General features: G+C 61.3%; 1 protein-coding gene across 1 annotated transcript in view; it reads left to right on the top strand.

Moving 5' to 3' along the window:
- The window catches only part of CCDC187 (coiled-coil domain containing 187), a 46,451-nt gene extending 38,624 nt beyond the window's left edge, over positions 1–7,827 (top strand). The window contains 5 exon segments of the mRNA XM_070472858.1: positions 806–1,135; positions 2,702–2,937; positions 3,248–3,366; positions 3,889–4,019; positions 4,226–7,827. Coding sequence (XP_070328959.1) covers positions 806–1,135; positions 2,702–2,937; positions 3,248–3,366; positions 3,889–4,019; positions 4,226–6,063 — 2,654 coding nt within the window. The 3' untranslated portion in view covers positions 6,064–7,827.
- The last annotated feature ends 6,097 nt before the right edge of the window (positions 7,828–13,924 follow it).

The following is a 13,924-nucleotide window of genomic DNA, read 5'->3' as shown; positions in this document are numbered from 1 at the left end:
AGGTTCTGGGGCCTCCCCTCGAGCACTGAGGGCTCTCCCCAGGTTCTGGGGCCTCTCCTCGAGCACTGAGGGCTCTCCCCAGGTTCTGGGGCCTCTCCTCGAGCACTGAGGGCTCTCCCCAGGTTCTGGGGCCTCCCCTCGAGCACTGAGGGCTCTCCCCAGGTTCTGGGGCCTCTCCTCGAGCACTGAGGGCTCTCCCCAGGTTCTGGGGCCTCTCCTCGAGCACTGAGGGCTCTCCCCAGGTTCTTGGGGCTCCCCTCGAGCACTGAGGGCTCTCCCCAGTTCCTGCCCCCTCCCCTCGAGCACTGAGGGCTCTCCCCAGGTTCTTGGGGCTCCCCTCGAGCACTGAGGGCTCTCCCCAGTTCCTGCCCCCTCCCCTCGAGCACTGAGGGCTCTCCCCAGTTCCTGCCCCCTCCCCTCGAGTACTGAGGGCTCTCCCCAGGTTCTTGGGGCTCCCCTCGAGCACTGAGGGCTCTCCCCAGGTTCTTGGGGCTCCCCTCGAGCACTGAGGGCTCTCCCCAGTTCCTGCCCCCTCCCCTCGAGTACTGAGGGCTCTCCCCAGGTTCTTGGGGCTCCCCTCGAGCACTGAGGGCTCTCCCCAGGTTCTTGGGGCTCCCCTCGAGCACTGAGGGCTCTCCCCAGGTTCTTGGGGCTCCCCTCGAGCACTGAGGGCTCTCCCCAGTTCCTGCCCCCTCCCCTCGAGCACTGAGGGCTCTCCCCAGTTCCTGCCCCCTCCGCCCCAGCTCTGGAGGGCTCTGTCGGAGGCTGGTGGAAGCCACCGTGTACGGGTTTGTATGTCTTTTAGAGCCAAGGGAGCAGCCTGATGTCCCTCTACCGGGCCTTCCGCGGGCGACCTCCCTGGACACAGGATGGCCACCAGGCCCAGCCTTTCCTGTACGCACACCCCCAGAAAGCCCTTTCACCTCTTTGCCCAGTTGGGGGGACCCTCCCCTGTTCTGCCAACCTGCGCCTGATCTTGGTGGGGCCCCGGGCTCAGTTCCTGTCCTGATGGCTGGTCCTCAGCGCCCTCCCCGCAGGTGGCTCCTGCAGGATGGCTATCTCCCGTCCCCACTTGTATACACAGGCGGGCGACGTGGAGGGGAGCCTTCCTGCCGCTCAGATCTGCTTCCTGCTGGTGAAGGAGCCACCCCCGGGTAAGTCCTCCCATGCGTGAGCCTTGCCAGAAGCTCCCCCAACCGGCTGTGTCCCCCCTCAAGGCGGTGCCAGCCCCCAAACAAGGACAGGGAGGCCCGGGGGAGACCACCTGAAGCCTGGCACAGGTGGGAGCTGCCCCTGCCCTGTGCCTCTTGGGGTGATGTGGCCCTTTTCTGCTGGAAGGGAAAACCCTAGCCTGCTCTGCTTGTGGTGGTCCCAGCTTGGTTTACCTGGTCCAGACCTTTAGTGACGTGGGAACTCGTGTGCCAGAAGTGTATTCTTAGCTAAAGAGAGCTTTTTGCATGCACTGATTCCCAGGGTGGAGCAGACTCATTCACAGCTCTGGGGATCCCCAGTGGTGCGTTGGGGACAGCAGGTTGGACAGCCCAGGGTGGGGCGTCCCGGGGCCCCGCCTTGTCTCAATGCCCTGGTGCCACCTTGGAGCTCACCTCTCAGGCCTGAGTCCACGTCTTGGGCTTAGAAGCCCCTCTCAACAGCCACCCTCGGGAGCGGTAGAGAATGTTCAGACCAGCCAGTGTGTGTTCCTGGGGGCTCCCTGTGGTCTGGCCTGGGAGAGCGTCCTCAGGACAGATCAGGGCAGATGGGAGGAGGCTGGAACTGCCCTGGGGCATTGGACCACCTGAAGAGCTCGTGGTGGAGGTCCAGGACTGGCGCTGGCTCTGTCTGACCTGGCACTGGGCCTGCCAGGGCCCCCTGGGTGATGCCCCATCACAGGCCTCCAGCTCGACCCACAGCACCTTGCCCTTGCGGCTTCCCCGGTGGCTCAGTGGTGAAGAATCCACCTGCCAAGCAGGAGACGCAGGTTTAATCCCTGGGTCGGGAAGACCCCCTGGAGAAGGAAATGGCAACCCACTCCAGTGTTCTTGCCTGGGGAATCCCATGGACGGAGGAGCCTGGTGGGGTACAGGCCACAGGGCCGCAGAGAGTCAGACACTGCTCAGTGACTAGAGAGCAAAGCAAGCGTGGCCTTCACCGTGGGCCGCGGACTAAAGGGAGGCGTTCCCGTTGGTGGAGCTTCCACAAATCCAAGCTTTAGCCAAAGAGCTCTGGTCCCCTCGGGCCTGTGGCCTTGGGACTGACATGGACCCCCGGGCCTTGCTGTCCCTGCCGGGTCCCAGTGTGGACTGGACGTGTAGGAAGATGGTAAGTCCCTGGGGCTTCTTGGCAGAGACCCCACTGCAGCCCCCCGCCCCCACTTTGCCGGCCTTCCAGCTGTGCGGTGGTGACCTTGACATGTCCCCACACCCCTCCCTCCCTCCCCCGGCCCAGCCCCCCAGCCCAGCCCCGGAAGAGTGGACGCGGAGGAAAGAGCAGCTGTGCAGAGGGTCTGCAGGCGCCACCCAAAAACCGCCATAAAGAGGGCTTTTAAATCTACATCGTAAATGCTGTCTCTAAAGTTTCTCCTGAGTCTTCACATCCGTAACTATCCAACAAGAGGGTAATTTTAGGAGTAGCTAACCTTGTATTTTTCTCTCCTCACTCTAACCAAACACAAGCAGGTGTGGTGGCTGTTTGGGACGCTAAGGCTGTTTGCACGTGGCTTCAGCGTCCCGGGACCCTTTGCCCACTGCATCCTCTGCCTTCTGTGCCCGTCAGCGCTCATGGTCTCTGTACCCGCTAGGAGACCCCCAGACCGGCCCCAGCCCCCAGCCGGCGGAGGAAAAGACCCGGGCTCTGACGGGAAGCCCAGCATCACACTTCCAAGGCCAGAGTCGACCCTCCCTGAGCGCAGGGTGTCCCCACGGCCCCCAGGAAGCCCGTGTGAGTCTGGGCCTGGCCCTGCGCTCTCTGCGGGCCAGGCGGGGGCCCCTCGTCCATCAGATGCAGGCTGTTGACGGGTGGGATCTCTGAGCCTTCTCAGGGGAATCTTGTCTGCTGACAGGTCTCTGGAGCTCACTGGGAGGAGGGACGTCTGATGGGTGGGTCTTTGTGGCCCTCTTTGGGGGGCGGCCTTTGTTCCTTTCTGTGGTCACAAGAACACAGGGGCTCTGTCCACAGCTAAGGGACACGGCCCGAGGTCCAGCAGAGGCGGCCCCACCCTGACCGTGGTGTCTCTCCATGGTGTTTCCAGCAGGTGGCTGAAGGCGGCGGGAGTCCCGCGGGGTTGGAACCGGGGCTGGACTTTGCCGGCATCCCCGTGGAGGGTCCTGCCACTGTGGAGGCTGCTCAGAGCTGCTCAGGGGAGCAGAGGTGTGGGGGGCCTGGAGGGCGGCTCGGGCTGGGGGGGCCCTGGGGCCTGGAGACAGTTTGGCCAGAGCATCCTGCCCTCTTGCTGGGGGACACTCACCCGCTCCTGGTGCCCTTCATGCTGGGCTGGGGCCGCTATGCACCCCAGCCCACCCACGTGCCCTCTTGAGCCTGACCCCCCAGCTTAGGAAACAAATACGCCCCCTGGTATGTCGGCCCAGGGTACTGGATGGGGGCAGCTGTAGGGGTCCCTCGAGGGAGCGCTGCCTCTGGATCTCTCTGATGGTGACTCCCAGTTGCCTGATCCAGGGGGGGACCGAGGCCAGAAGCCCCTGTAGACCCCGCTGGGGGAGCCCTGGCCTCTGACAGTCACTTCCGCTGGGGGACAGACAGCTGGCAGGCAGGTGCTTTAAGCATCTGCAGTGGCTGAAGGCCCCCTGCGGAGGAGACTCTGGGCCCGAGGGGTTTGGCTGGAAGATGGGGCTCCCTCTGGGGGCACCCCAAGACTTCACACTGGGCTTTCAGGGTAGAGACCTGTCCGCAGGAGAACCCCCACACCCCTTTCTTCTGCCTGGAAGCTGCCCCACCGACCTTGTCTCCTGGTGACGCCCCCACCACTTCAAGGGCCCCGCTCTTACATGAGGACCAGTCCCCAGGTAATGGACCAGCTTTCCAGTCAGAGCCAGCCCACTCCACGGCCCCTGCCCTCCCCACCACCTGGGCACTCTGTCTCCGCCTGGGGTCTTCTGCTTTTGATCCATCAGCTTGGGGGCCGTGGGATATGGGCTGTGTCCTTCCCAGGGTTGGCGGAACATCCTCAGCGTAAAGGTGGTGACATCATGCCTAAACTCTTTCTCTGCAGCAGCTGAGGTGGTGGCACCCCCAGCCCTGCACGAGGGTGGCCCCCCGGCCCGGCTCATGGCCCCTTGGGACCTGGGCTCCGAGTCCACCCCCAGCGCCTGCTCAGAGGCGTCTTCTCCATGGTCCACTGCCGCCTCCTCGGGGAGCCTCCCTTCCTGCCCTTCCCTCCAGGAGTTTCAGAAAGCATCCGCCATCCTGGTCCAGCTTTCCGAGAGCCCCACCTCCCTCTCAGATGGGGAAGCCAGGGGCACTCCAGACACAGACCTCAGCTGGGCTGGGGGGCTCCCTGCTCTGGACTCCTGGGAGTCCTACCGGGGTGGAGGGCCGGAGACCTGGGGGGGGCTGGAGGGCACTGAGGCCCTTTCCGGGCACAGCTCTGGCACTGGGGTGGGTGGCCTGGCTCTGGCAGGGGGTCTCCCCGTTGCCCAGTCTCTGCAGTCAGGGTTGGAGCGGTCCGAGTTGTCCAGCGAGGTCTGGGGCTGGGAGAGCCCACGGGGCCCTGGCGCCGGTGCGGGGCCAGTCCCAGGGCGCTGCTTGCCTGTAGGACATGCATCCCACTTGGAACAGGCGGGGGTGCCCCTTGCCCTGCCTCCCATCCTGGGCTCAGGGAAGGGGCGGGAAGATTCTGGAACCAGTGGGAGCACGACCAGTGGATCAGACACAGGAAAAGCTCAGCGGCGGTCCCGGGAGGCTGCAGGAGCAAGGCTCCCATCCCAAACCTCTTCCTCAGGTGATTTACACTTGACCCTTTCCTTCCCCTCTGGGACCTCGGTCTCTGAGTTTGGCCAAAGAGGAGAAACAGTGCCTCCGCAGGCCTCGGGTGGCTGCCCAGAGGGGCTCCGGGGCACTCATCCGAGCCCTTCCACTGATGGGAAACCTGTTCGGACCTCCTCTGAGCCTGAGGTCCTCTTGATGCCAGGGGCTCCTCCTGGGGACCCCGGTGGGCAGGCAGCCCAGACAGCTGAGGGCTGGGCCCCTGGGTGTGGGGGAAGCAGAGCCCCCCCTGTCCTGAAGGAAGCCTGCACTCCTCTGGCCGGCGGCGTCTTGCCTGAGATCCTGTCCCCGATGGGCGAGGCGCTGTCCCAAAGCAGCTTGGACCTCCCGCCCTCCACCCAGAGGGACGCTTGCCTCCCTCCTCTGCCTCCCACCCTCCCAGCGGATGGGGAGGCCGACCCTGCCAGCCCCCACTCAGAAGACTTCCCTACCCCGCCCGAAGATGCTGTGTGTCCTGGGGTCTCACTGGACACCCCAGGGGAAGCTGCCTCCCTCATTATGGGAGAGTGGTCCTCCTTGTCTGGGGAGGGTCTGTCTGAGTCACCGTCCCCAGGGCCCCAGGAGGAGGCCAGGCTCTGCCTCGGGGTGGCAGGACAGGGCAGAAGCCTTGGGGAAGTACTGGGTGAATCAGGTTCTGTTGGGAGGGACCAGGCCATGGACAGCCGGTTGTCTGAACCAGTCAGCTTGGGGTCTCCCTGCTGTGGGGGAGCAGGGGATGCCCCGGGGTGGCTCCCAGAGCTGTCAGCGCAGCCCCTGACCCTGTCTGGAGTGGCCTGTGCATCTGTGGAGAGTCTGGCGGCTGGGGACCCAGGGCTGCCTGGCTCAGGGCAGGGGGACCCTGCTCTGGCTCTGGGTGCCGGACCGCACGCTGCCCTGCCGGGCGTGCAGAGAGCCGAGGTGGTGGGCCTGCTGTCCGCCCAGCTCAGCAGCAGGGTTCTGAGGGACGCCCTGGCCGTGCTCTCGGAGACAGCCCCAGCAGGCAGCCCGGCGGCCGAGGGGCCCAGCCGGGGCACGCGGGCTCACACGGCAGCCACTGGGCAGTCGTGGGGAAGGCTTGACTTCTGAGAAGACGGGGCAGTGGCGGGGGGCTGTGGGGACACAGACGTTGTCTGCGAGAGCCCCCTGCCTGGCTGGCCATCGAACGAGGCCTCCTAGGCTCAGCGAGGTCCTGGACACGTTGCGATGTGACTGTGTGTCAGCACGTGCGCATGTGTGAGCGAGCCGGGGGCGTCAGGAAGCCTGGACTTGCCCTGGGTGGGGCCACCTGTGGGCAGCTGGCTGATACAGGGCCATCGAGTGGATGTCAACTGCAAATTGGCTCTGACCCAGAGGTTAAGGTCAAAGGGTGTGTGGGACGCATGCAGAGCTGGCCGGCCAAGAAAAGGTGAGGAGGTCACCTACTGGAAGGAGACGGTCCCAAGGAGAGGGGCTGGGAGCAGCCCCCCAGGGTTGCACCTAGAGACCACGTGTCAGGATGGGTTGCCGTGGACCTCAGGAGGGGCCGAGAGGATGAGAGCGCAGCTTTGGGGGGTCGGGGAGGCCAGATGCTGAGGCTGGGGGTTAAGTCTGCACTGACACGCCCTCTCAGATTTGCCTCGTTAGGAAACCGTCAGTGGGAATGTTTGCCTGCCTCTGATTTCTGAAGGATAAACCTGGTGCCTCCACGGCGTCCAGCTGGTGACTCCGGGCTGGGAGGTCTGTGTGCGTCCCCTTGTGCAGATTAGAGGAGGCGGCAGCTCGGGGAGAAGTTCATTTCGCCGGCGGCCAGGTCACCCTCCGCCCGGCCTCTGGGCTGGAGTGGACCCCCGCCTCCCTGAGGATGCTTAGGATGCCTCCCGGAAGAAATCAGAGCCCCTTGCCAGGCTGGCCGTCGAACGGGCCCTCTAGACGCAGCAAGGCCCCGGTGGGTTCCAGAGGCGGTGGCGTATGGGTTCCTGCACAAGGCGCTCCTGCAGGGACGGCCTCGCAGGTGTCTCCTTGCGAGAGCGCCTGTCCCCCTCAGCACCAGACTCAGGCAGGCGTCCAGGAAGTTGATGCCCAGCCAAGCACCAGGAGGGTTTCCCGTGGGAAGGAAGTGGGGAGAGGCTGAGACGGGAGGACGGGGCGAGACCGCTGGGCGCTGGCCGACGGGGACATGGGTCTCAGTAGACTGGGCGGGGGAGCCCTCGGGCCACCTCGGGGTGAGACCAGGGCAGCTGACCTTCAAGGCCGAAGGTCAGGCCGCTGCAGCACTGACCTCTGCCCGCAACCACCCCACGAGCAGCTGATGGACTCTGAGGGGTCCCTGCGGCCCCCTCGTCCCCCAGAGCCGTGCGGAAGCACCATTGCCAGGGCACAGGCCGGTTCAGCCTGCCCCCCCCCACCCCCCGTGTCCTGTCGCCTGTTCCCAAGCCTTGTCTGCAGCTACCCCGCCTTCCCCAGGAGGAGAAGAAGGCTGCATCGTGTGTGTGTTGGTTCTAATGCGAGCACACCTCTGAGCTGGTGCTCCAGGGAATTCACTGGAAACCAACACTGTCTTCTCAACGCCCCTGCTCTGTCCCTGTCCTCGTGGGGCTGGCTCATTTCAGTGTTGTCAGTCTTTCTCTCCTGAATTGTCATCTGCGCACTTGGAGGAGAAGTAGCTTTTCCGCGAGCCCAACAATCAGCTCTTTCATAAAAGGGAGCAGGGGCTTCACTGGTGGTCCAGTGGTTAGCGCTTTGTGCTTCCTACCAGGGCGGGGTGCTGGGGTGGGTTCAATCCCTGGTCGGGGGACTGAGATCCCACATGTCACACAGCGTGGCTGAAAATTAAATAAAAGGAAGCAGCTTTCAGATTGGCTTCTAAACTTCTGACGTGGTTAGGATTTCTTGAGATAAGGCTCACTTACGCTGCACTTGATCTCTCAGAAGTTACTCCCCGTGTCCTACGGCAGTCTCTCTCACTGCCTGTCGTCTAAACCATCCATCAGTTATCCATATGGGCTTCCCAGGTGGTAAAGAACCTGCCTGCCACTGCAGGAGACACGGGAGACCTGGGTTCAATCCCTGGAAGATCCCCTGGAGGAGGACATAGCAACCCACTCCAGCACTCCTGCCTGAGAAATCCCAAGGTCAGAGGAGCCTGTCAAGCTACAGTCCATGGGGTCACAAAGAGTCAGACGTGACTACACACACGTCACTTATCTACCTATCATCTATTTATTGTCTATCCATCATCTATCATTTATATCATCTATCAGTTGTCTACCTGTATCAACTATAGCATCTGTCCAGCCATTTCTAGTTCTCAAATTGGAAAATACCTGCTTGACAGGGAGTCCAGAGTCAAGCAGTCGGCGGCGTGTTGGCCTAAGGGACATCGATGTCCTGGTGCTGGTCCAGGATCTGACCCCCGTGAGGTCCTGGGAAGTCAGCTGTCAAGTCAGAATGACAAGAACTCCTCTCCTGCAGCCCTCACTCCACTTTAGGAGAGGAACTCATTCACTTAGCATTTATAGGACCCAGGGGAAGAGACCCAGACTTTCCAGTACTTGTCATTTAGAATGGGCGGCGTGTCCAAAGCTGGCCTGGCAAAGCCTCCAGGTGCTGCCTCTCAGACCCCCGTAGAAGCCTGCAGGCCAAAGCAGGAACCGCCTACCACTGTCTCCAGGCTCCAGCCTCTGGGGCAGCTCACCGGCCCAGCCTGCATTATACCCCAGCTCACGCAGGACGGGATCACGGTCCTGGGGAGCAGCGATCACAACAACCCATGTTGACCCGACACCCGATCTTCCCAAGCCCGCCTGAGAGCCCAGAAGAGGTTTGGGCCCACTGGGGGAAAATGTGTGTGCATTCTCCACCTACACAATTTCAGGACAAATTTTGAGCTACAGCTTTCTTATTGATTTTCCCCTAGTTTTCTGAACAAATTAGTCTATGATTTTTTATTTCTTTTTTCTATTTATCGCTGACCCTTTTGGATTTACGAGGCTGTGTGAGAGGAATTATGTATTTTACACACATCACGTTCGGTCATAAATCTCCCACATCAAAACCTGGCAGATTTGCCTCAGATTCGATAGTCTTGGGTCTGGCCGCTGCGGGCAGGGGCTGATAGCTGGGCACCAGGAGTATGGCCATGGCCGCAGCTGGACTTGAGGCCTCCTGGGTGCCCAGCATGCCCGTGTGTCCCTGGAGTCACTTTGTGGCCCCGTGGCCCCTCGCCCTTGAAGGGAGTCTGGTCAAGGAGGACTTGTATGAAGACCCTGGCCTTCGCCTTCCCATGAGAGCTGGATCCAGGGAGCTTGGGGTTATCCAGTGACTGGCCAGAGGAGGAAGACTGTCCACCGAAGCTATCGGACGTGCTTAATCTCCGCCGACGTTACGTATGTGGAGCTGAGGGCTGTGGCGTTCAGATATATTGACCCAAAGCGAGACTTCAATTTCAAGATTGCTCCCTCCAAGGTCTCACCGTGCTCGCCTTGGCTCCAATCCCTGTAACCTCTTGGGCCAATAAATCTTGATACCAGCCTCCAGAGAAGTCATTATCTTTCATAGAAAATGATTATTTCTCCGTTAAACCCCGCACGGAATTTTCCCGTGATCTGTCTCCATCAGCCTCCCCCCTCAGCCGTTCCCTCCTGCGTCAAACGCCCAGGACCTCACCCCCAGCGCCTTAAACTCCAATCGCCAGACGAGCTTTACGAGTCCTTCTGATGCCTGGCCCTGCGCAACCCTAACAGCCTCACCGTAAAATACAGACGAAGGCCACGGCAGCAGCTGGGGGAGGCCGCACGCCCGCAGGAGTCCGCGGGTCCTGTTAGAGGGAGCCCTCCCCGCCCCCGTGTGGGGGCGCCTGGCTCCCGCAGGGTGGGAGGTGAGCGCGCTGGCCCTCCGAGGGAGCTGGGCCACCGGTCAGGTTCGCCTGCAGCTGAGGGACAAGGCCGTCCTGCGAGTGCTCGACAAGCGGCATCTTAGCACTGGCTCCCCCGCAGCAAGAGGTCCCAGAGGGTCTGCAGGTCCCACGTCTGTCCCCCGTCCCATGTCCTAGCCACCCACCCCACCCCAGCCGTCAACTGCCAGCTGCTTGGGCCCCACCCAGCGGCCCCCTTCCCCCCAGCCCTGTCTCTTAACGCCCGCCGAGCACAGCGAGGAGTAGAAGTGTTTGCAACACGTGACTGCAGGCTGAGGAGCAGGTAGGAGTCACACATGCACCGGGCACCCCAGCCCCCCTCGTGGGCTCCCTGGGCACCCCCCGACCCGTCCTGCCACTCACCTGCGGCAGATCAAGGGGCGTCCCCTCGGCTGTGTCGTTCAGGTGACGTGGACATTTAGCAACGCTGGGGCCAGCTCCATCTGCGCCTTTGGCTGCGGCAGGGATGCCCACACCCGCGCCTCCATGACTGCAGTCCCTGCCCTCTTCATGGCATCATTGTGAGGACACAGAGGCCTGTCCCCGCCAGGCTCCGTCCCCGGCACGTGGCAAGCACTCAGGAACAATCCTCCTGTAAATTTGCTGAAGAACGGCTGGTGTCCTCAACCAGCTGAACCTGAAACCAGATGCCAGCTGAGGGGCGTGGAGGCAGCACCCACTCCGGGGCCGGGCTGCAGTGGAGTTCGCCTGCCCCTTCGTCTCCCACCCTTGTGCAGAAGCTGCCCCATGAGGGGGGGCTTGGAGAAGGGACAGCCGGCCCTGACCTCCCGGGCTCACAGCCACCCAGCTGCACACCAGCCGGCATGACGGGATGACTACCATGGGGGAGACTCAGGGTGGGAGGATGAGAGTTCTGCCTTTGTCCCGGTCAGAGGCATCAGAACAGCCCCTCCCAGGTGTCGGACGCACCCGGGTTGGAGGTCCCTCTGCCTCTGCTACATACATTCCATTGGTCCTTAACCACTGCTCTGGGCCCTCCGAGGCCCAGATTTCCCCTCTGTAAACAAGAATGTACGTGCGTGCAAAGTCACTTCAGTTGTGTCTGACTCTTTGCGACCCCATAGACTGTAGTCCGCCAAGCTCCTCAGTCCATGGGATTCTCCAGGCAAGAATACTGGAGTGGGTTGCCATGCCTTCCTTCAGGGGATCTCCCTGACCCAGGGATCAAACCTGTGTCTCTTATGTCCCCTGCATTGACAGGTGGGTTCTTTACCACTAGCGCCACCTGGGAAGCCCCGTAAACAGGAAAACCAATACCTTATTTCATCTAAGATGCAAAACTTCCCGACATTTTACTCCCTTTGAAATCAGCGTGCATCTCACAAATCTGAGAATTGCCTCTGGTACCTGCCGACCGCCTGGCAGCACAGACAGTTGCCCAGGTGGGTCTCAGTGCCCTGAGAGCAGGTGCCTCTCCTGCTGGGAGGAGGGGCAGATTGAGGAGGGTGTGGGGTGGGGGCACCCGGCTTCAAGCAGGGAAGTGGGGCCTGGCTAATCCGTGGAAGCCAGTGTTAACGGTTCTCGACACAACCCACCATCTCATCTGAATGCTTCTGCATGCGGCTGCACTTTGCAACCGAGGCGTGCTTTTCCTAAGAACTTTTCATTAAACCAATCGTGTGCTGCGGATTGGAGGCACTGGTGTTGTTTTCAAGGTCAGCCTCCCAGTGCTCGGCTAAGCCAGCCCATAGGCCCTCTGGCTGCCCCAGACAGCTGAGGTCCCAGAGACTCTCCCTCACGCTCCTCAGTACCTGGACGGGGAAAACAAGAGCTGTTAGTGACAGTAGGGCTTACACCTGGGGCTGGGAAGGGTCACGGTCCTTCCAGGGGACTTTGAGTGTCTGCTAAGGCCTGAACTGGATGGCATCATCAACGCAACGGACGTGAGTTTGAGCAAACTCCGGGAGGTTGTGAAGGACAGGGAAGCCTAGTGTGCTGCAGTCCATGGGGTCGCAGAGTCGGACAAGACTTAGCGACTAAATGACGACAAGGTCTGAACTGTGTTCCCCACCCCCCACCACCGAAGTCCTAAGCCCCGACGGGATGGCATTAGGAGGTTCCTTCGGGAGGTGATCAGGGTTTGATGGGGTCACGAGGGCAGGGCCCCCACCATGGGGTCAGTGACCTTACGAGACGAGACCATGGAGACCCCTCCTTCTCTCTCCACGGGCAGCACAGAGGAAGGGCCAGGTGAACACAGGCGAGAAGCAGCCGGCTGTCTGCAAGCCAGGAATTGAGTCCTCACCAGAAACTGACCATGCCCGCCCCTGATCTTGGATGTCCAGCCTGTGAGAGACATTAATAGACGCCCATCTATGGTTTAAGCCACCAGGCCTGCGGTGTTCTCTTATGGCAGCCTGAGCAGATGGACACAGTATTCAGAAGCTAAGTCCCTCCTGCAGAGAGAAGCAGGTGTGCAGGTGACCCTAGACTCCCTCCTGATAGCCCAGCCTTGACCGCCTTTGCCAACCATGTGACCAGATCCTGGTCTATCTGCCCAATAATCACCATGTGACTTGTGGTCATGCCTGTGGTCAGTGGTTTGGGAGGGAGGACAGGGAGAAAGAAGCTGGGGCTGCCAGGGAGCCAACCACGCCCTACCCAGACCAGGTCCACTCGCCGCGTCCTTCCCATCCTGGATTCTCGGTCTTGATCTCTGCGTGTCCTTCCACTTTCTCCCACTGCCCTCCTGCCTCACTGCTGCTCCTTCCCGCCCCCTCCTCACCTCAGCTCTGCATCTGGAGGCCCGGGGCTCAGCGTGTGGCCAGCCTTCTCCAGTCCTCACTGCCTCCCGTGGGGACCTCACCAGCCCCCACTTACCGTCTGAGCCCCATTCTCACACAGCCAACCAGTGGCCTGGTACCAACCGCAGATGGTGCCAAGGTCCGTGAAACTCAGCAGGTCCAGGGGCACTTTGGCCTCCACTCTCAGCCCTATGTTGCTCTCCCAGCGCCTCCCCTGCAGTCTTTCATCTCAGCCAAGGGTGGCTGCATTCTTTCAGCTGCTCTGGCCAAAGCCCTGCAGCAGGTGTGACCTCTCTGTCACACACCCTGGACTGAATCCACCACTCGTCCCACCTTCACATGTGTGTGAAGTCCCACCCTTATCACCAGCACTGCCGCCTGCCTCTTGGTGGAGCCCCACCATCTCTTAGAGGGCTGCGACAGCCTCTCGGGGGGCTTCCCCTCCCACCCCTTCTAGCCGGCAGTCAGAAGGGCAGAACCATACAACCCTGCTCAAAATGCTCACTTGACCACCTTTGCATTTGGGGCCAGGGCCCTCCTCTGGGGAGGCCTTGTGGGGTCCTGCTCTCAGCTGCTTCTCCAGCTCTACGCCCCCCTCCACTCGCTGCCCTTCCAGCACACTTGCCCCTTCTGCTTCAGGGCCTTTGCACGTGCAGTCCTCTGCCTGGGCTGCTTGCCTCTCTTCTTACCTCTTTCACCCACAGTCTCCCTCTCTGAGAGGACTTCCTGACACCCCCACCCCCCTACAGCAGCCCCGCCCTACTCTACTGCTTTTTACAGCACTTATCTCCACCTCGCAGGCTTGTTTGTTTTGGGTCTCTCTCCTGGCCCAGTGAAGCTTGGGCTTGGCTTAGTGTCCAGGGCTTGGCGTGTAGCAGAAGCCCAGCAAGTGTCAGTGACGAATGAACGGGGAGGGGGCACACGTGTCTGCACCAGGGGGCTCTAGTTTGGATCCCCCTTAACCAGGGTTTTCTAACCTTCGAAACATAAACAACAAAACCCTTTTCAGACAAAATCTTACGCAGCATCCCACAATGCAAAGAGCAGGGGGATGACTGCATGGCTATAAAGTAGTTTGTGTTCAAATCATAGCATGTACATATTTAACTGTTGATCCCCTATGATAGCGAGGTGGCCTGGAACATGGGAACCTGAACTTCCAGGCCCACAGAGGATGGATGCTGACTCATGTCCGTTCTGTGGTCCACTTCCTTTCTTTTCTGTTTTCGGTCACACGGTTCAGAGAAAATCTGATATGAACAACACAATTAGGAATAGCAATAGAAAAAAC

Source organism: Odocoileus virginianus, chromosome 2 (assembly GCF_023699985.2).
Source record: "Odocoileus virginianus isolate 20LAN1187 ecotype Illinois chromosome 2, Ovbor_1.2, whole genome shotgun sequence".
Taxonomy (NCBI): domain Eukaryota; kingdom Metazoa; phylum Chordata; class Mammalia; order Artiodactyla; family Cervidae; genus Odocoileus; species Odocoileus virginianus.
Note: the sequence above shows the minus strand (reverse complement) of the source record. Positions and strands in the feature narration are given on the sequence as shown.